Source organism: Lagenorhynchus albirostris, chromosome 8 (assembly GCF_949774975.1).
Source record: "Lagenorhynchus albirostris chromosome 8, mLagAlb1.1, whole genome shotgun sequence".
Taxonomy (NCBI): domain Eukaryota; kingdom Metazoa; phylum Chordata; class Mammalia; order Artiodactyla; family Delphinidae; genus Lagenorhynchus; species Lagenorhynchus albirostris.
The window spans coordinates 96,611,786-96,632,799 of NC_083102.1; the positions used below are offsets into that span (position 1 = coordinate 96,611,786).

Genomic DNA, 21,014 nt, shown 5'->3' on the forward strand with positions numbered 1-21,014 from the left:
ATATATGTATATATAGCTGATTCACTTTGTTATAAAGCAGAAACTAACACACCATTGTAAAGCAATTATACTCCAATAAAGGTGTTAAAAAAAAAAAAAAAGACAGTAGGGGACTTCCCTGACAGTCCAGTGGTTAAGACACCATGCTTCCATCGCAGGGGGTGCAGGTTTGATCCCTGGTCGGGGAACTAAGATCCCACATGCCACATGGTGCAGCCAAAACAAAAAACAAACAAAAAAAGACAGTAGGAAAGTTTTCCGGTGCTTCTACTCAACCATGCCCCACCCCCTCTCTGGCACAGCGGAGGTCTTCATCTTGAAGTGATGTCAACACAGTTTCTAATCCCCTCCCTCAAACCAGTGGAAGCTGAGGCACCCGTATTTGCAAATTACTGTGTATATACATTCTAACCTGTGTTGGGGAGACCTAAAGAACTGCAACATAAAGAAATGTGAGGCACTTGCTTCTCTTTCACGTCAGGTGGAAGTCAGGTGGACAAAGCAACAGCCACTGCTCCTAAAAGACATCTGAGGCAAGGGATTATGAGTGGAGACACACAACAGATCATATACAGCCCAGAGGAGAAGCTTGGAAAGTTAGTACATTCAAAAGCAGCTGTGTATAAGGGGTATTTAGAAAGCCACATGCATGCACAGCACAAGACACATACCCAGAAAAGACCTGCAGAGACCTGACGCTTCACCCTGGGCTTATGCCTAGGCTCAGAGCAAGCCTGCATAAATATTAAAGGATAATCCCAGCACAGAGCCAATCTGAAAAAAAAGGGAGAGGTGGAGTTTTGTTTGTTTTTCTGTTTCTCTCTCTGTGTGTGTGTGTGTGTGTGTGTGTGTGTGTGTGTTTTGTTTGTTTAGCTCCTGGCATTCAAGGAAATCTCTACCAAAACATTAGCTGATCATGAGCTAAAGGAGCAGAGATTTCAGTGAGCACACACAAGGAATAGTCTTTGCAAAAATAGTTTGGAAAAGTATAAACATAAGCAGAACACTACAACCTTCAACAGTAAAAACATAAACAAACCAAAAGAGCAAATGCTAGGGAATAGGGAGAATCTGATTTCCAAAGTTAGCACATTTTAATAATCAAATACCCAGTTTTCAACAAAACAATGATAATGCATACAAAGACACAAGAAAATATGCCCATTCAAAGTAACAAACAAACAAAAAAATTGACAGGGAATTCCCTGGCAGTCCAGTGATTAGGATTCTGAGCTTCCACTGCAGGGGGCATGGGTTCAATCCCTGATCGAGGAACTCAGACCCCACAAGCCACACAGTGCGGCCAAAAAAAAAAAAAAAAAAAATTGACAAAGACCATCCCTGAGGAAACCCATAAGAAAAGATCTTAAAACAACTGTCTAGGGAGTTCCCTGGTGGTCTAGTGGTTGGGAATTGGTGTTTTTACTGCTGTGGCCTGGGTTCAATCCCTGGTCAGGGAACTGATATCCCACAAGCTGTGCAGTGTAGCCAAAAAAATAAACCAAAACAAAACCAACAACTGCCTAAAATATACTCAGAAAGGTACAGAGGAAAAGGTACAAAGAACCAAAGGAAATCAGAAAAAAAAAGTATGAACAAAATTAATAAAGAGATACAAAATCTAAAAAGAAATCAAAAAGAAATTCTGGAGCTGAAAAGTACAATAACAAATGAAAAATCCACTAGAAGGGTTCAACAGCAGATGTGAGGAAATAATCAGTGAACTTGAAGATAGAGCAATTGAAATAATCAAGTTTGAGGAGAAGAAATAGAAAAGTAGGACTTCCCTGGTGGCGCAGTGGTTAAGAATCCACCTGCCAATGCAGGGGACACAGGTTCGAGCCCTGGTCCGGGAAGATCCCACATGCCACGGAGCAACTAAGCCCGTGCACCACAACTACTGAGCCTGTGCTCTAGAGCCCGTGAGCCACAACTACTGAGGCCGTGTGCTGCAGCTACTGAAGCCTGCGCGTCTAGAGCCTGTGCTCCACAAGAGAAGCCACCTCAGTGAGAAGCCCGCGCACCACAACAAAGAGTAACCCCCGTTCGCCGCAACTAGAGAAAGCCCGTGCGCAGCAACAAAGATCCAACGCAGCCAAAAATAAATAAATTTATTTTTTAAAAAAAAGGGAGAGAGAGAGGACTTCCTCAACATGATAAAGGACATTTACAAAAATCCCACAGCAGGGCTTCCCTGGTGATGCAGTGGTTGAGAGTCTGCCTGTCGATGCACGGGACACGGGTTTGTGCCCCGGTCCGGGAACATCCCACATGCCACGGAGCGGCTGGGCCCGTGAGCCATGGCCACTGAGCCTGCGCGTCCGGAGCCTGTGCTCCGCAACGGAAGAGGCCACAGCAGTGAGAGGCCCGTGTACTGCAAAAAAAAAAAAAAAAATATATATATATATATATATATATATATATATATATATATACCTGATAAGGGGTTGATATTAATATGCAGAATCTATTTTTTTAATTCCACAAATTCAATAAAAATAACCCACCCAGGGAATTCCCTGGTGGTCCAGTGGTTAGGGCTCTGTGCTTCCACTGCAGGGGACACGGGTTCAATCCCTGGTGTGGTAACTAATATCCCGCATGCCATGCAGTGAGGCCCAAAACAAACAAACAGAAAAAGCACCCAACTCAAAAACAGGCAAAGAACTTGAACAGACTTTTTTGCCAAAGAACGTAGACAAATGACCAGTAAGTAAGCACATGAAAAGATGCTCAACATCGTTAGTCTTTAGGAAATGCAAATCAGACCACAATGAGATACCACTGCACACCCATTAGGCTGGCCTTTATTTAAAAACATGGAAAATACCAAATGTTGTTAGTGATATGGAAAAGTTAGAAAGCTCACACACTGTTGGTGGGAATATAGACTGGTGCAGCCACTATGGAAAACAGTTTGGCAGCTCCTCAAGAAGTTAAACATGGAATTGCCTTAGGATCCATCAATTCTACTCTACTCCAAGGTATATACCCAAAAGAACTGAAAGCAGGAATAGGTGTACACCAGTGTTCACTGATGCACTATTCACAATAGCCCAAATGTGGAAACAACCCAAGTGTCCATCAACAGATGAATGGATAAAAACGTGGCATATACATGCTTGGAATATTATTCAGCCACAAAAAGATATGAAATTCTGATACATGCTACTACCCGGATGAACTTAAAGACATTATGGTAACTGAAATAAGTCAGACACCAAAGGACAAATACTGTGATTCCACTTATATGAGGACCCTCGAGTGGTCAAATCCATAGAGACAGAAAGTAGAATGATGGTTGCCAGGGGTTCGTGGAGTGGGTCAGAAGTTATTGTTTAACGCGTATTGAGTTTCAGGTTGGGAAGGTGAAGATGTTCTGGAGATGGATGGTGGTGAATTCACAACAGTGTGAATGTACTTTAAATACTTCACACTTCAGCAATGTGGATTGTACACTTAAAATGATTAAGATGGTCAATTTTATGTTATGTATATTTTACCACAATTTACAAAAAAGAGGGCAGGGCAGGAAGATGGAAGAACTCGGATCCCTGCGGCCATCCAGCTCCAATTATCCGACCCCTCTTCCTTTACATCCCTGTCATGGGGCTTCTCTTACTGCAGCTAGACGCACTCCTAAGTGATGTGCCCGGAACTCCCTGCTCTCTCTCACCTGGCTCTCAGCATCCCCTACTGGTGCTTTGCAGGGCCCAGTTGATATTTTCAGCCAGATACCTCTTCTTTGTGGGGAATGCCCTGGGCATTGTCGGATTTAACAGCATTCCTCCTTCTACCCACTAGATGCCAGTAGCATCCACCCCCAGATGTGATGATCTCAACTGTCTCCACTCCTTGCCAGAGGCCGCGTTGGGGCAAATCACTCCAGTTGAGAACCACTGCCCCACGAAGCCTTTGCTAAGCCAGCTAACCTGCCCACTGTTCTCCACGTGTCCTGTGGGTCCCTTGCCCCCAGCTCAGCTGTGACGCCACAAAGGCCCCTCCACGTCTTCCCGATACCTACCTGTCCTTCACAACTCGCGTCAAATTCTTCAGCGTGGTGGGGACTTTGCCCACCACCCCAGGCCCAGGTGGGCTCTCCATGCTCTAGCCATCACAGCATTTGGCCTCTCTGTTGCCTTATATATGTGTTTTGCTCCTGGAAGCTGAGTTCCTGGTTCCTGGGGGCAGGGATATTGCACATATAAGGGTCCAATCTATGCATTTCAGTGAACATATGAGATTGTCTTTCCCTGGGGCCCAGCCGCAGTCAGGAAGCACTGGTGTGGAAGCCAGAAAGCTCAGGGCTGTCTGGTCCTTTGTCCCCATCCCCGGTGGGGCAGCCACCAGCATCTCGGGAGTCTGCTCACCCAGCTTGCTCACACAGCATCTCAGGAGCCTGAGGTGGGGAAGGGCCTGCAGGTCCATGGAGAGGATGGCCCAGGACTATGGCCTGGCCTGGTCTCTGCCCTGAGTCACAGAGGTGACTTGGAGGGAGCGTCCAGCCCATTGCATCGGGGGCAGAGTCCAGCCTGCTTAGCACATCCTTCCTTCCACTTTTAACTGGAACTAGTGCTCAAGAGCCTCAGGCAGGAGAGGGGCTTATGACAATGAATCACCCTCAAGGTACCAGGGACACTCTCAGGGGAAAAGCTTTGAATGAACATGGGTGAGTCCTGGTTGGGCCCAAGAACCCATTAACAACTTGGCATGGTGCATGCTTCCAAGAGCTCCCAGGCCAGAGTAAAGACCAGGCCCCAGAGACAAGCCTAATGAGGTCAAGGGCAGTATTAGATACTCACCGAGAAAAAGGTGCCCAGCCCAGGCCAAGGATCAGGAAGCCTTCCTGGAGGAAGCCATGCCCAGGCAAGAAAGGTTCCACACTCTAGGGTTGCCAAATTTAGTAAATACAGAGGAAGATGCCCAGCCAGTTCTAAATTTCAGATAAACAACTAATAATTTTTTAGTATGTCACAAATATTGGATGGGACATATCAATACTTAGGCTAGAAAGTTACACCCTTTATCACTGCCCCTCACAGATGAAGATGAGACTCAGAGAAGGGACAGGACAGGGCTGGACCTTGGGTTCTAGAGGGGAGCCCACTGATCTGAGCACCCTCCTACTCTGCCACTTAGCTGGCTGGCACTAGGCTGGCTACTTACTCTCTCTAAGCTGCAGTTTTCCAACCTGTACAATGGGATGGGTGTGTGGACAGTAAAGCTCGCCTCTCAAGGGCTGGTGTGGGGTCCAGCAGCATCAGGCTCCCACAGGAAGGAGGTTATTAGAAATGCAGAATCTCTGGCCCTGTCCCAGACCCGTGGGATGAAACCTGCATTCTGAGAAGCCTCTGCGATCCAGGTGTGCATTCAAGTTTCAGGGCGCTGTGTGCAGAGCTGTCCCATGGGACCCAGGGGCTAGCACAGAGCCAGGCACGGGGCGGAGGGAGCTGGGGCACAGGGGCTCCCAAGCCTTATTGGCTCATCCTACACACAGGGACACTCGGAGAGGGCACTATACACCCACTTACAGCTGAGACCCCAGAGGAGGCCAAGAAAAGCGAGGCGCTTCCCTGGAGGCCGGGTTGGCACATCTCGGTGCCACAGAGGCAGTTCTTGGAGCTGGTCTGAAGGCCTCGGATACACCCGTGCTCTCCAGCTCAGCCGTGCCACGTCGATCTCACTGCTTCTCAGCAGCCTTGAGGATGGATTCGTGGGCAAACAGACACTCGAGCTCTGAAGAGGCTCTGAGCTGAGTGAGGTTGAGTCTGCCCAGCGAGGTGCCTGGCGCACAGTGGGAGGCTGGGCAGAGGTGACTTTTCCTGCCCAGAAGGATCACGTCTTCTTTTTCCACATAAACATGGCTGTGGTGAACACACGAGAAGTGGCTCTGGGCCCCGCTGAGCAGGACACCCTAAGGCTTTTTTCCGGGGAAGAGGATGGCATTTGGCAGGGGTGCCTCCCTGCACGAATTCAGCTCGATCGACATTGCCTCCCTCCAGGAAAAACTGCCGCTAAAGACCAAAGTCCCCGAGAACAACTAATTCCCCAAAGGCTGAGTCACCGATCCTCAGCAGATGGGGAGAGAATTAGCTGGAATGGGAAATGCACTTGAACTGGTTCGTGCTCTGGGTCCAGAGGTTTCTAGGGACACTCTGTTCTCCCATGCGTTATCGCTGTGGCTAAATCTGATCAGGGTGCTACCCTGCTTCAAATCCACTGGCGCCTTTCGGTATCTTGATTTTTTAACATGTGACTATTATCTTTTTAAAATAAATCAGGTTAGTTTTTCAGTCTTTGCCTGTTTTGGTGACGACCACTTTGGTTTTCTTTTCATCCTCAGATGTGCCGGGTTCCCTCCCACCCGGAGCACTTACACACACTGTTCCCTCTCACAACTGCTGTTCCCCCCACCCTTCCAGTCTCACCTGACTCCTCCAATTGGGTGAGGCCCCAGGTAACCCTCCTGGCACCGTGGACGTCCCAGAAGGGTGCCAGTCTAGCCATCAGTGCGCTGGCTGGGGGGCCTGGCCCGCTCCCTCCTGCCCCCAGCCCAGCACCTGCACCTGGCAGCTCCAACAAGCGTTGGCGGAGCAGAAAGGTGCTTCAGGAGTCTGTAGCTTGGGGGAGGTTGGGATGCACTGAAAGCTTGGTTCTTGACGCCTCTAAAGGTCCTCCCATGCAGGGGCTGTGCTCTGTCCATCTCCCCTAGACCCTAGCCCACAGCCAGGAACACAGTGGCACCCATTCAAGCCTACGCGTGGGTGGGAGTAGGCCAGCCAGGGGTGGAGAAAGTCCCTGCACTCTGCTGCCCCCTTTGCCGTAAGCTCTGTGCGTAGCCAGCCTGGAAACGGCTGGAAACAGGCCAAACTTATCTGTTGCTCAATGAAGCTGAACTTAAGGCAGACTAATCCCACCTCTTTCCTTCCAAGTCCATATAACCCATCACGTGCACGCCTGTGTCCCAGGGCCTGTCCAGTTCTGTTTTGGACGTGCTTAACGAGGGCACAGGTTTCGGTATCAGATACACAAGTTCAACCTCTGCGGGCCTGTTTCTCCACGTGTAAATGGACAGCAGTGCCTCCATCCAAGGCTGTGTGACTGAATGAGACATCCGTACACCTTCCCTCTGCAGACCCAGGGCATGGGGACACACCACTCTCCTCAACCCGCCCAATTCAGATCCCACCAAGTGCCAGGGCCCATTCCAGCTGAGCGAGGGTTATGTAAACACAGCCCAGGGTTATGTAATAAAGTGCCTAGGGTGGCACCTGCCCCACGCTGGTGAGAGCGCCGGCAGCGCTGGCTACTCCTCCGTGGGCGTGGATAGCCGGGCCAGCCCGAGACACCAGAGCAGGCCTGTGCTGACCTCCAAATCCTGCCATCACCTGCCCTGTGACCTTGACGACAGGTTAAGTTCTGAGCCTCAGTCTCCCACCCAGGAATCGGGAGTAGCCTTATGTTGGTAGAATGCTCAGCACGGCTCTCGGCACACAGCCTGCATCCAGCACGCGGCCGCCAAGCCCCAGCTCTGTGCCCAGGTGGGAACACAGCCCAGACCAGAGGCCCCTTTGAGAAGGAACATCACTGGGGGAACCCGAGGCGCCCACTCTCCTGCATCCGGGCTGACTCTGGGTGTAAGCTCATTGGCCGGGATGCCTGGAGGTGGCAGGCGGAGGAACAAGGAAGGTTACAGTGCGAGGTTGGCACACATCGTAGAGCAGACAGCCTCCTCGATGGCCCGGGCTGTCGTGTCCCCAGGGCCAGGCCTCAGCTGCTCACCTGCCTCGGGCAGCAGAGACTGAAGGCAGCAGCCAGGCGGGGGCCAGGAAGCTCTCCAAGGCCGGCTCATCCCACGCGCAGTGACACCCACAACGCTCTCGGTACAGTTCTGGGACCCAGCAGACACTCATAAGCAGCCATCTTTGTTCAGCTCCATTAACCGATCTCCATTAAGGCGCCCGAGCCAGGGCAGACCGCAGGAACGCTGGCTGCATTGCACTGGCCGCTGTTCCACTCACTGATAATCCCACCCGAGCAGCAACCCCTACCACGCACACCCTGGCTCCCTGGAAATCCTCAGAACAGGAGCAGGAAATGTGGAGACCCCAAACCTGAGGTCCCAGCAACCCCAAGTCCCAGCACACCGTAACAGCAGCCAGAGACCCGGGCTCCTCCCGCCATGCAGACCAGATGGCGCTGACGCCTGCTTTTCTTTCTGAAAGAAACTCAAGCACTTTTGATTTTCTTCCCCGGCACAATCCAGGGCACTGAGTCATCAGCGTCGTGCCTCCTCCAGACAGCAGCTGGGAGGCCCAGATGTGGGTTGGGACCCTCTACTGTTACAGCCTTGCAGCTGAGCTGACAGCAACGGAACAGGGCGTGTGGGCGTCACACTGCCACTCGTGCATTTAAAACCCAGGTGGAGTCCGGCCCCCACGAGCTCCTGAGTGGTCCTGAGCTCACACCCAGCTTCTCCTTGGCCTTAACCTTTGCACCATCGCCATCATGCTAGGCGCCGCTGACCACCGGCGCTCGGTAGCAGCAGCCGCAGTCGCCTGGACCAGCCCTCGAGTCCTCCTGCACCCCACTCCAGTCCCCGGCCCCGCTGCCGCTAGCCAGTCAATTCGCTGCTAGTCCCATGGGTCACGTGAGACAGAGGAGGAGTGTGATGCTCGCTGGGTGACATACTTCAGTAAGCCAGATACTGACGCTTGGGAATTGCATAAAGGGACGAACATGCTAGTTGGCTATGATCTGGTTCCAGAACGCAAAATCACTGCAGACATGCAGACATTAAATGATTCTGCTAGTGCAGTTCACATCCTAGAGGTTAAGGTCAAAGCACGACCTCATAAGGAAATCTACCCTAACGTCATCCAGGAACCTAGATGAACTTTAAATGAACTGGGAATCTCCACTCCAAAGGAACTGCGCCTTGACAAAGTGTAAACCCCATGGATGAGCTTCCCAAGGATTTACTGATACTGCTACTTGACTGTAAACAACCACCTGGAAATACCGATGATAACATACTACCTCACCTGAACAAGTTTTCCTTTTTGAGTACCAAACCATGTAATACATCGATAACTTGGACTTGAATAAAAGGAAAATGAGTTTGAACTGAAACAAACAAACAAACAAAAAAAAAAACAGCACCCAGGTGTGCTGAACGGAGCAGAGCAGAGAGCAGTTTGGGGAGGAGACAGCTGTCCCTGGCTGCCTGAGAGAGTGGAAGGCTGAATTTACAACGTGTCCATATCTGGAGAAAGACCATCTTCCCTGCAGGCGAGAAGTCGTTTCCAAGCTTCAGGGAAGGGAGGCTGTCAGCCTAATCCTAGACAGGAAGGCTGGAGCTGCTGGCGGTTAGGCCAGAGACCCAGAGGAGGGCAGGTGTCTCCTGGGCCCGAAGGCACCAGGTTGCAGCACTGCATGGCTTACCTCTTCTGGCCAAGGAGGCACTGTACACAGCAGGCAGAGAGCCAGGCACTGCTTACCGGAAGTGGTTTCTGATTCCCAACGTTTCCAGGGATGGCCCCTTCCTACAGGCAGGAGGCACAAACCAGGGCAGCTAGGATTTTTATTCTGTTGTTAAAGGCAAAGCACCACCCTGGCCATAAGTCTAGAGGGCCACAGTGCTGCCTGCCCCGAATCCAGTCCATCCAGTGCGGGAATCAAGCTCCCTCCAGGCTGGGAAGCCTGCTCCACACCCTGTGCTCAGCCCCGGGAGAGGCCCTGGACAAGCTTAGGAGGGCGCTGCTGTGGGTCCGCGCTTCTCTTCTCTGTGCCTGAAGCTGCGCAGTGGGTTCTGGGTTTTCGCCTTCTGTGGGGGCAAAACTGTGGATTAGCTGTGGCGAGTGGACGTCCGTGTGAGCAAAAGGAGACAGACTCAGAAAAGGGGGTGCCGTTGCCACTTGACAAGCCGTACAGGCCATGAGCCAAGGACAGGAGCTGCTGTGGACACCGCAGGGGCCCACCTTCTACTTCCTGTAGCTTGAAGAATGAGGAGGGCAGTGGGGACAGAACAGCAGGTCCCCCTTTGCTCCTGAAGCTGCCCCGTGGGTGGCCAAGGCAGAGGCCCAGTACCCACAACCTTGATCAGGGGCCTGGAGTTTGGGGCCAGTCCTCGGGACTTCTCCCTCCTGAGGGCAAGGGGCAAGCACATCCTGGCGACAAGGGAGCAAGGTGAGAGGGGAGCCCTGCAGCTGTCACCGAGGCCCCAGGGGACATACCTTGGCCTTCTTAGAGGAAGGGGGCTTCTTCCGCTTCTTGTGAGGGTGGAGGAGGCCGCGAAGAGCAGGAGGAACTGGAAGAGATATCTGGCTCAGCGGCCACTGCCCACCCCGTGCGCCAGCTCCAGCCCCTCTCCTCAGCCAGCGTCTGAGAGCCCGCCAGCTCCACCCTCCAGCTGGCTCCACCCTCCAGCTGGCTCCACCCTCCAGCTGGCTCCACCCTCCAGCTGGCTCCACCCTCCAGCTGGCTCCACCCTCCAGCTGGCTCCACCCTCCAGCTGGCTCCACCCTCCAGCTGGCTCCACCCTCCAGCTGGCTCCACCCTCCAGCTGGCTCCACCCTCCAGCTGGCTCCACCCTCCAGCTGGCTCCACCCTCCAGCTGGCTCCACCCTCCAGCTGGCTCCACCCTCCAGCTGGCTCCACCCTCCAGCTGGCTCCCAGGGTGCTCTCTCCCACTCTGAGCCAGTGCCTGGCACTCCAGTACACACTTAAAATGCCTAAGAACACACGACTATCTATTATCACACATGCACAGGGCCAGAAGAACAGCTATCCCCAGGGGTGGGATTCTGGGGACTTTCACCGTCTAAAACACTTCTTTACAGTATTTAGATTTATCACAGTAAATGTGTAACAGAGAAAAGAAAATGCTGGGACTTCCCTGGTGGTTCAGTGGTTAAGACTACGCTCTTCGAATGCAAGGGGGGCCCGGGTTAGATCCCTGGTCAGGGACCTAGTTCTGTATGCCACAACTAAGAGCCCACATGCTGCAACAAAAGATCACGCATGCCACAACGAAGATCCTGCGTGCCACAACTAAGACCCGGTGCAGCCAAATAAGTATTTAAAAAAAAAAAAAAAAGGAAAGAAAATGCTGCTGAAACAAAAAAACCCTACATGTAATTTCTTCCTATGTGGCCCTTCCTCCCATATCCTTCCTCACCTGTCAGGTGCCACCATCACTGCTCGTGACCTGCTACATGATCCCTGGGCTCTGCTGTCACTCCCAACTGCCCAACAGCACAGGGTCCCATCCGGCCAGGCCACACAGGTCCTGACAGGCCTCTGGGCATCACACCGCCACACCCTCCCACGTCACCTTGACCCCTTTAGGTCACACGCTCTGGCAATGACTTTGCTCCTTTGTGACAGAGAGGATGGAGTTCCCTCCTGAGGCAGGAGATAGATGAGCCCCAGGTTAGCCATTTACAACTAGCCTCCTGTTTACACTTTGAAAATAAAGATGATAATAATAGGAACAGGATAAGCAGCTGGACTTTGTCTCCTGTGGACACCTCAAGGTAACGGGAATGGCAGGAACAGAGAGGGGTTAAGCGCTGCTTAGGTAAAAGATAAGGAAACCACATATTTCCCATTCTTGGGGTCAAGGAAACCTCCCAAACTATGCATGAGCAAACAGTTCCTCAGGGGAGGGGGCGCTAGACCATAATATGGTCTGCTAACCTCCCCAACACCCTCGTGCTGGAATCCATCTTGGCTAAAAGATGCATGCGCACATCCGGCAGGGCCTTGAGTCCAACCAGGTATGGACCTGGAGCCAGATAAAGCAAGATGACTGGCCAGATGAAACTGGAAAGCTGCCTCCACAGAAGTGACTTGAAGCACCCCAAAAGCTCCCGGCTGGCTCGTGCTCTCTCTCTCGAGCCCACCCATGTTTCTCTGCACCCATCTTCCCTCCTAATAAAACTTTACTTACCTCACTACTTTTTGCTGAATTTTAAAGAATTGCTGAACTCTTTCTTCAAAGCAGACAAAAGCCAGGGCCCTGCTCCTAGGCACTACTAGTCTCTGGTGGTCTAGGGGCTAGGATACGCCCCTCTCACCATCACGGTCCGAGTTCGACTCCCGCTCAGGGAACTGAGATTCCACCTCAAGCTGCCACTCCCAAGAGCACTCCCACCCCCTCTCCCCCCTCCTTTCTCACTCCGCAGACCAGGACCCCGGCTGGTGTCCCCTATAGCTCACTGTCCTGGGGGAAGTTGGTATTTTCCCGTATCTCCTGGATCCTTCCCTTCCACTCGCTGGGGCCTCTCCTGCCACACCTGCCAGTTTATGCCAATCCAGCGGGGTGCTGGGGAAGGGGGTCTGCACTCACCACTCCTCTTCCTTAACCCACTTTAAGCATCTTCAGCATAAAAGTCACACATACTCGTTACCAAAGACACAAGGGACATCGTTACCCAGGTGCAAATGGAGCCAGGCTCCTGAACACCTCAGCTGGGCTTTGGCCTCCTCTACATCATAGAAACCATCTCAGGGTCCATTCTTGTCCTCACAGCTGCAACCCAGACATCCCTTGTCCCCACAAGGTCTGTTCTCTGTCCCCTCTGCCAACTGTTCTAGGGACTCCAGCCACCTCCCACCCCCCGGCTTGGCCCGGTCACTAATCCCGAGTCTTCTCCAGCACCAGCAGCACTGCCTCTTACCTGCGACACCCCACCCCCACCCCCGCACCTGGTCACTCCCTTCCACACCCAGGCGGCTGCTTGGCCAGGTACTGGCTCGCACTTTCACTGGGCCAGGCTCTGGGGCGAAAACCCCTGGCCTTGAATGCCCGGTTTCCTGTCTCCCCAACAGAGACAGCAATGCCTACCCAGGAGGCTGTGCGGCTCAGTTCAAGCGAGTGAACAGAGGTGCGTTTGTGTCTGTGTGCATGCTTGCTGCCCAGTCCCCGTGGTCCTGTGTCAGCCCAGTGCACGGCAGCTGAGGGACAAACGCCCACCGCGTCCCCCAGCCCTGCTCACCCAGGTAGTCAGGGACGTGGCCCAGGTGGGGCTTCACCACAGCGGGGTGCAAGGGTAGGTCGTGCCGCAGCAGCTGGAGATCCCTGGGGTTGTCTTCAAAGTACGTCTGGCAGGGGAGAGAAGTGGGCACTGCGGGGTCAGTCCTCCTTCTGCAATTTCACAGGGGAGTTTCTGAACTGGTAATCGGTCTTCCAGAATTTCAAGGGCTAAGGTCTCACACCGCCTTCATCTGTGGTCACCTGGTCCCCCTCCAGAGCCAGCTCCAGACCTGGTTTCTCACCTCCCCTCAAGTGCTCTGCACACATGGGAAGGCATGTGTCCCCATTCCCACTCCCCTTTCTGTGGGGAGGTCAGGAGCCTGCCACACCCTCCTCACTGATCATCACCCCACGGGCCGTCCTGCACTGACACACAAACAGCCGCCTCTTCCTTTTCTGTGTAACACGCACCGCGTGGATGCACCCGACTTGGCTTCCTGCGTCTCTGTGGAGGACTCCCGGGTGTTTCCACCTAGGGAATCATGACGAACACGGGCACACGTGCGACTGTGCACGTCAAGAAAATAAACTCCAGGAGCTGTGATTCTGATGGACACGGCCACTGTCCACCACAGAGGCCAGGCTGACTCACCTCCTAACAGGACAGCTGGCGTCCTTCACCTGCTCTTGGCCTGTTTCCTCCCCACCGACCTGCTGAAGGCACAGCTAGCTGTCCAGTTCACTGCCTCTCACGCTCATAGCTGGGCCAGCCTCCTGGAAGGGTGATGTCCTGAAGCCTCGCCCCTCCCTCCCCACGGCCCCTCACCTTGAGCTTCTCGGAGTGCAGAAGCTCCTCCTTGATCTCCTTCAGCCTCGCCTCGCGGATGGCTTGTTTAGTCACTGAGCGCATGGCGTCCTGGGGGCAGACACCGAAGGTCAAGACGGCGGGGCTGTGAGCCAGCCCTCCTGCCGTGCTGGGGTGCTCAGCAGCAAGGGCCTGACGCTGGGTCCTAGAGAAGCTCTGAGCACTCCCGACCCCAGGGGGCCCCGCTCACCCTGCAGCGGTAGCGGAAGCCCTCGATCTCCTCCATGCGGAACTGGTAGGGAAGCAGGACGGGGGCTCCACTCCCTGTGGAGGAGATGGCAGTGAGGCTCCCCTGGGCTGAATGCTCAGGCTGGGGTCTAGTGGGGGCCTACTGCTTAGAGGTAGGGGTGAGGCACCCCTCACGCTGGGGCGAGGCAGCCGGGGAGCCAGCCCACTCCTTCCCCGCAGTGCACACGTGCGCCAAAACACCTGGGTCTCACGGACAGTTCACAACAGGCGATCCACTCTGCTGTGGCCAGGGCAGCTTGTTGTCCCCACGTCCTGGGTTCCTGTCACATCTCTCAGCCTCAGGACCTGCCCACCCGCCCACTCTCCTCCTTCCAGGCCACTCCAGCCACGAGGTACCCGTGATGACAGCCGCGGAGCACTAAGGAGCACCAGCCCTTTCTGTCAGACACCGGTCTGTCATAGTAGCGTCCTGGGTCACTCGATGTTTACAAAAGAAGATGGGGTGGGGGGGCGGGGTTTGGCGGTGCAGCAGGGGCTTCACCCATTTCAGGTAAGGAAACCAGGGCACAGAGAAGCAAGGCCCAGAGTCGTCCCTCGATCCGCCGTCACGCAGTGCCCCAGGCCACCTTCTACACAAGCCCAGGGCTCAATGCCAGGCGGTGAGCATGTCCTTTCTCGGCCCATGTGGCGAGCAGCAGTGAGGCCCCACAGGAAGCCCAGGCTGGACCCTCCACCCATAACCTGCTGGATGGTGGAGCAGCCCTGCCCAGCCCCGGCTAGCGTGCCCTTCCTGCAGCCTGGAACGCCGCCTGGCTGCCCCACTACAGCATGACCTCCCGAAGGCGCCAGCGCAGAAACCCCCCAGCAGCCCCCTCTCCCAGGGTCTCCTCTGAGATGCCACCAGTCCCACCCTGTCTCCCAAACCTCTTCCCTTGGCCCTTCTGCCCCATGAGGCAGAGAATAAACATGACTTTGGCCAATTACACGACGGCTCTGGACCTCAGCTGGCTTGACTGTGAAGGGGGGCAGTGCCTGCCACCCAGGGAAAGGCAAGGACAGGTGGAGCGACATGGCGCACAGCATGGCCAAGTGTGCGGGCGGCTGCTGCTTGTGCCGGTGTCCCTGCTGCCATCACCACCACCGGGTCTACGGTGTCATGGCAGAAGCCTGGCCCTGGCGCAGGCCAGTGAGAGCTGGGCTCTTACCTCCGCTGAGAAGCTCCTCGATCTTGCCCAGATGGGGCTGCTCCGTGGGCAGCACGAAGGTCAAGACGATGCCTGGGTTGTTGGCACGTGCCGTCCTGCAAGGAGAGACGGCCCAGCCCGTGTCTCTGGCTATATGTCCTGCAGTGTGTCCTCCGTCCAGGTGCCCAGCCCGCCACACTCCAGTTCTCCTACCTGCCGGCCCGATGTATGTAGGCCTCGGGGGTGGGGGGGAGATCAAAGTTGAGCACAGCACACACGTGGTGGAAGTCTATGCCGCGGGCCACACCAGCCTCCGGATCAGCGGCCCTGCAGGAAAACACCCCGACCTCAGACAGACCCCTCCTCTCCTCCAAGGCCACGTTCTCAAGCTTATTTAATCCGCAAAATCTCTACACAAAGCCTTGTATGGAACTACAGGACCCTGACACGTGTAAGACTCTTAAGCATCTGAACTGGAACAGGAACTAGGGTAGTGGGGGCAGCCAAACCGGGCTCTGACCTCAGCTCTGGGGCAACACTGCCCACCGTCAATCCGATAACAATTCCCAGCCAGCCAACCCGTTAGGCAGACAGAGACTGGGGACTCCTCTTTCCCCCTAAGAAAGATCCTTCCCAAAAGTCACAGCCACTGGAGGCTGGGCCACCTCCCCTCACAGGATGATGACGTGCCAACAAACCAGGCAGTCTGGCCCTTCATGCTGCCCATGCAGCACGTGTGTTGGCCCTTCACTCCCTGCCCCCAAAGGCTGAAAAGCGGGTCTCCCTGGGGAGGGCTGGGAGAAGAGAAGCATGGACTCACCTGTTCCGCTTGGGTCCTTTGCCCCGATGCTTGCCCTTGACTGGAGGCCCCAAAACTTCAGCATCTGTTGCTATGACGCAGTCATAGAAGCCTTGGTTGAACTGTGAGATGATGTGGCACCTGTGGCCCGAGAGCAGACGGAAGTGAGCCCCAAGAGCAGGCTGGAGGTCCCTCTCCTGCCCCCTGCTTGGTCATAACGGTCACCCTTCCTGACTCCTCCCTCTTCTTCAACTCTTCCCCGACTTAATCTTTGTGCCTCAACCTCCTCAAATGAAGATGGAATTACAGTAGGTACCGCAGAGTTGTGACAGATAAAGTCAGCGAGGATCAGTCAAGCCCAGAGCCTGGGCACGATCTTCAACCAAAACATGGGAGATGGCACACCTGGAGCGCAGCGGGAGCTCTCCATTGAGCACACAGGCGGGGATGCTGAACTGCTCCAGGAACAGGCGCAGCCGGTAACTCCGCTCCATTGTGTTAACGAAGAGCAGAGACTTTCCCCGAATCAATGACAGTTTGAGCAGGGCATACAGCAACAGAAATTTGTCTTCCTCAGTCTCACAGACCACCTGAAACTGCTGTAACTGGTCTGGCCCTGGCAGCTGGGACTCCTGTAACTTGAGGGTAACCTAGGGGAGGACAGGCCTGTGGTCAGGAAAGAAAAGAAGACAGAAATGCTACTGCAAGCCACTGGCTCACCAACCACAGCACAAACGTGTTAGTGCAGGGCACCGTGGGTCCCCTCCAACTGTGTAATGTAAGAATTCAAAGCATGCTAACCGTTGTAGTGTACAGAGAACATCAAACTACAAAACTACAAACATTTGGGGCACAGAACAAAGAGAAACATGCTATAAATGACTGTAGTGAGGAGAGAACCCCTATAGCAGCAACCTTCCTGAAGAGTAAAGTTCACATAAGGTGAGAACTTTAGCCCTGCTGCTCAAAGTAGCCTTTGTGCCCCTTGGGGGTCCCTTCTCAGGCTTTAGGCAAAGCATGGTTTGAAGCTCCTAGCGGACATCTGGAGCTACATAGTGATTTCAGGTTGGAGGACAGGGGGATGGTTACAACTACCGGCTTCTAGCACATCAAAACCAGGAATGCTAAACCAATAATTTCCCACCCCAAATAACAAAGGGTTCCTTTGAGAAGGGAGAAGCAAGTCCTTTTGAGTTTCATGTCAACGCCTCTAGATGCTTCCAAAGGACCCTTACCGGGTTATGCAGTACCAGCTCCTTGAGTGCTTGTACATCCTCATTAAAAGTAGCCGACATCAGAAAAGCCTGGTAAATCCGGGGCAAGTGACTAAAATGAAACAGAGCCCCATCAGACGCCAGCTCCAAAGCCTCTAACTGTGGCAGATGAACTGCCCCCTCGCTCTAGGTCCTAGTGTCTATTCACAACCCCTTTTCCTTACCAGAGAAGACTCTTGAGTTCCTCCTCAAAGCCAAAGGAGAAAAGAAGATCAGCCTCATCGACCACCAGCAGCTCCAGGGAGTCTTGCAGTTTCAAGTTGTCTTGTTGCAAATGGTTTAATATGCGGGATGGGGTCCCCACCACTACATCGGGCTTCTCCATCAGTACAGCTCTGCAGGTGGGCAACACCTCAGTATTGGGGAGAGGGTAGCAGCTGGGATCTCACCCTGGATTAGCCCTCTTTCTTGCTGCACACAAACCCAAACCCACATCCCAGTGCAAACTCATTCCCCTACAGCCCTGTTGCTTTCACCCACCTCTGAGAGGCTGAGTCTTCAGCGGCTGAGACATTGGCCACCCGGATGTCTCGAGCACAGTAGGCAGCCAGCTGTTGAATCATGGACTGGGCCTGCCGTGCCAGTTCCTTGGTCGGCACAAGGACAAGGGCTCTCACAGCCTGCTCTACCGCGGGGCCTGTCTGCAAGAGACGAATTAAAGACTTCAGCCGGTCGGTTCATGTCATCACAGCCACCGCATGCTTCTCTCTACCTCTTCCAGACAATCTGACCCAACTGCTGTGGCTTCCTCACAACAATCCAGTTGTGGTCTGGTCATCCCTTCACTTACTTTACCCACCTCTGAATGTAGATAGAAGACTTTTCCCAGGCACTGACCTCAAATAGGATAACTTACTTCATGGTTACAAAGTTACTTAAAATGTACTAATTACGACATTGGCTTTTCTGGAGGAGAAAATGTGCCTACTTTTTATAGTATAAACAAGAGAAAGCGATTTACTCAAGATTACACAAAGAACGGTGGTCGCAGGGCCCGGACTTAGAACCCAAGTAACCTGAATCCCAGGCCAGAGCGTTTTACCCCAAAACCACCAGGTTCTCTCAGACCACGCTTCACGGGTAAGAGGTCAAAAGAAAACCCGGTTCTTGGGAAAGACTTGGGTGCGTGCGGGGGGCGGGCACAGCTTTCCAAGAGGGCACAACGCAACTCAGACGCCTGCTGCTCCCTTTCCCGGCCCCTCCCCCGACTCACCGCCTTCTTGTGGAGCAGATGCTGCAGCATCGGAATGGCATAAGCGGCGGTCTTCCCTGAACCCGTGCGGGCCCGAGCCAGGAGGTCCTTCCCCTCCAGGGCCAGTGGGATGGCCTTTTCCTGGATCAGCGTGGGTCGCGACCAGCCCAGGTCGGTGACGGCCTAGAGGAGACAAGGGACGGCTCAGGCGGCGCGCTGCCCTGCCGCCGCCCCTCTCCACGTCAGCCCGGCTCCTCAGCCCTCCCCGGTACCTGTAAGAGCCGGTGGTCCAGGCCCATGTGTTCAAAGCCCAGCGTTTCGGGATCCTCCATGCTGCTGCTCTGTAGTGACAGCGCGCACGCGCGACAGGAAGAGCACGCGATGACGCGTGGGCTTGTCAGAGCAGCAACCAATCAGCTTCAAAGGAGTCAGCACGTCCCGGAAGTGGGCTTCCGGTGTTACGCGGAGTGCTGCGGCTGCGGTGGCTTGTGCGGCCGGGGGTCTCGGGGAGGGGCGGCGAGGGGCGGCGAGGGGCGGCGACCCTCCCGGGCGGGGACCCTCCCCTCGGGTCCTCGCCGGTTCCCTGACACGACCTCCAAGTGGCGTGCTAGGTTAAGGTTACCAGCTGCAGGGGCAGGCTCGCCCTAGCAGTAATGCCAGCATTAGTTATATTGACAAATACATAAATGTTTAGAGTGTTCGTCTGTGTACTACCTAAGAACAGGCATGCTGCGGGTGGTAGCTTACCACGTTCGGGAAACACTGGTGAGTCCTGCGCCCTTTCCTACCATTATGCATCTGGGAGATCTCTGTCAGGTTTATCTGTAAGCACTAATTGCTCTGCCACCTGCTGTACTCAGGAAAAGTGCACCAGCATATGTGTTCCAGGGCTGTTTGCCTGTAGCAGTGGTGGGAACCGTGGGAATCTGTAACGGGGCAATGGCTTTGAGAGTAGAAAGCGACGCTGGGTGTACCAGCATATAACAGAGGTCACCGAGGCTGGGCTAAGGTTCAGGGCCACAGGCAATCCAAAGGACAGGCCATAGCAATTGGATTGTACAAGGATGAAGGTTGGAAGAATGAGTGGCATAAGAAACAAAAAGGTAGGTTGCTCTGGGGTTCCCAAACCTAGCAGCCCATGTTGCCTGCACAGCTTGGTTAAAAATAAGAATTCTTGGGAGTTCCCTGGTGGCCTAGTGGTTAGGATTCCGGGTTTTCACGCGGTGGCCCAGGTTCAATTCCTGTTTGGGGGAACTGAGATCCCACAAGTGGTGCAGCGCGGCCAAAAACAAAAAGTTTTCTTAGTCCCCACCTGTATTAGTTTCCTATTGCTGCTGTAACAAATTACCATAAACTTAGTGGCTTAACACAAACTTATTATCTTATGGTTCTGTAGGTCAGCAGTCTGAGGAGGACTCACTAGGCTGAAATTACAATGTTGGCAGGGCTGCATTCCCTTCTGGAGGCTCGAGAGGAATCATCCCTTTTTTGCCTCTCCCACCTTGGCTTGTGGCCCCCTTCCTTTATCTTCAAAGCTGTTAATGGAGGGTTGGATCCTCACCTCACATCACTGCAACTTTCTTTTGCCTCCCTCTTCCATTTTTAAAGAAACTTTGTTATGATATTGGGCCCACCCCAATAATCCAGGATAATCGCCGTATTTTAGAGGCAGATGATAGCAACCTTAATTCCTCTTTGCCATGTTTGGTAACATAGTCACAGGTATCAGGAATTAGTATATCTAACTGGACATCTTTGGGAGGCTATTATTCTGCCTACCACACCACCCCAAACATAAACCTACTTAAACAGCTGGACCTGAGTGTTGCCCAGGAATCTATATTGACGAGTTTCTCACATGACCCTATAAATCTCCTCTGACGTGGGCCCAGCATGAGAGCCAGAGGTTAGGCTCTGGCTGTTGTTAGGGTGAGAACTGAGAGCAATTCATGCACCACAGGTAAAGTGGGGCTGGGACCAAAAGATGGAGATGGGAACTACCAGTCCGAGTGAGAGCTGGGGACTGGGCCAGGGATGATGGGATGAGTAGAATGGCTCCTACGCCCCACCCCCTTTTTGTGGTAAGGAGGTAGAAGGCTGTTTGATAAGGGTGTTATATAACCTAAGAAAGCAAGACTTTCAGAATGGAATCAAGGTAGTACTGGGGGGGGGGGGGAGAAAATCACCAGAATTCCTTGGATGTAGCCGAACTTTCAGAAACATCTTCCTAGGCCATAATGTGTCTGAATACCACACACCAGTATGGAAATCCTTCTTTTCCCCATAGCCGCCACCTATTAGCCTGTCCTCTGGCAATCGAGATTCCAAGTGCCCATCAGTGTAAAGGTGTGCTATACTCCCACCTTTGTCCTCACTCCACTCCCCTTCCTATCAAAAAATTCACAGGAGAAACTGAGGACACACTGATGTATCAGCATAATTAAGATGCACAGCTGGACAAACTGTTGAAGGCCACCCCAGCTCTTCTGTGTAGTTTCCTGTATTCCCACAGTCCAGGCTCCAGTGTTTGAT

The 21,014-nt window shown here is 53.6% G+C and overlaps 1 protein-coding gene and 1 pseudogene across 2 annotated transcripts; one reads left to right on the forward strand and one right to left on the reverse strand.

Moving 5' to 3' along the window:
• The first annotated feature begins 8,508 nt into the window (after positions 1-8,508).
• LOC132524393 (cytochrome c oxidase subunit 5A, mitochondrial-like) lies at positions 8,509-8,952 on the forward strand (annotated as a pseudogene).
• Positions 8,953-9,569: 617 nt separating this feature from the next.
• DDX56 (DEAD-box helicase 56) lies at positions 9,570-18,840 on the reverse strand. 2 transcript variants are annotated; one of them, XM_060157409.1, is made up of 14 exons: positions 18,755-18,840; positions 18,504-18,665; positions 17,771-17,931; positions 17,455-17,625; positions 17,252-17,342; positions 16,422-16,666; positions 16,038-16,157; positions 15,431-15,544; positions 15,239-15,333; positions 14,035-14,108; positions 13,806-13,895; positions 13,002-13,107; positions 10,236-10,309; positions 9,570-9,826 (listed from the first exon to the last, which is right to left on the reverse strand). In XM_060157409.1, the coding sequence occupies exons 1-14, from the start codon at positions 18,812-18,814 to the stop codon at positions 9,749-9,751; spliced, it is 1,641 nt and encodes a 546-aa protein (XP_060013392.1). In that variant the 5' UTR covers positions 18,815-18,840; the 3' UTR covers positions 9,570-9,748. The 2 variants fall into 2 exon arrangements, 1 of the variants encoding a protein (XP_060013392.1); XR_009542071.1 differs by lacking the exon at positions 9,570-9,826 and having other exon boundaries at positions 10,266-10,309; positions 13,002-13,150.
• Positions 18,841-21,014: the final 2,174 nt, after the last annotated feature.

Coding starts and splice junctions, on each gene's coding strand:
- DDX56 (XM_060157409.1), bottom strand. CDS start 18,814: ATGGAGGATCCCGAAACGCTGGGCTTTGAACACATGGGCCTGGACCAC. Junction 16,667..17,251: donor AGCTGGTACTGCATAACCCG/GTAAGGGTCCTT, acceptor GTCCTCCCCTAG/GTTACCCTCAAGTTACAGGA. Junction 13,896..14,034: donor GCTTCCGCTACCGCTGCAGG/GTGAGCGGGGCC, acceptor GTCTGCCCCCAG/GACGCCATGCGCTCAGTGAC.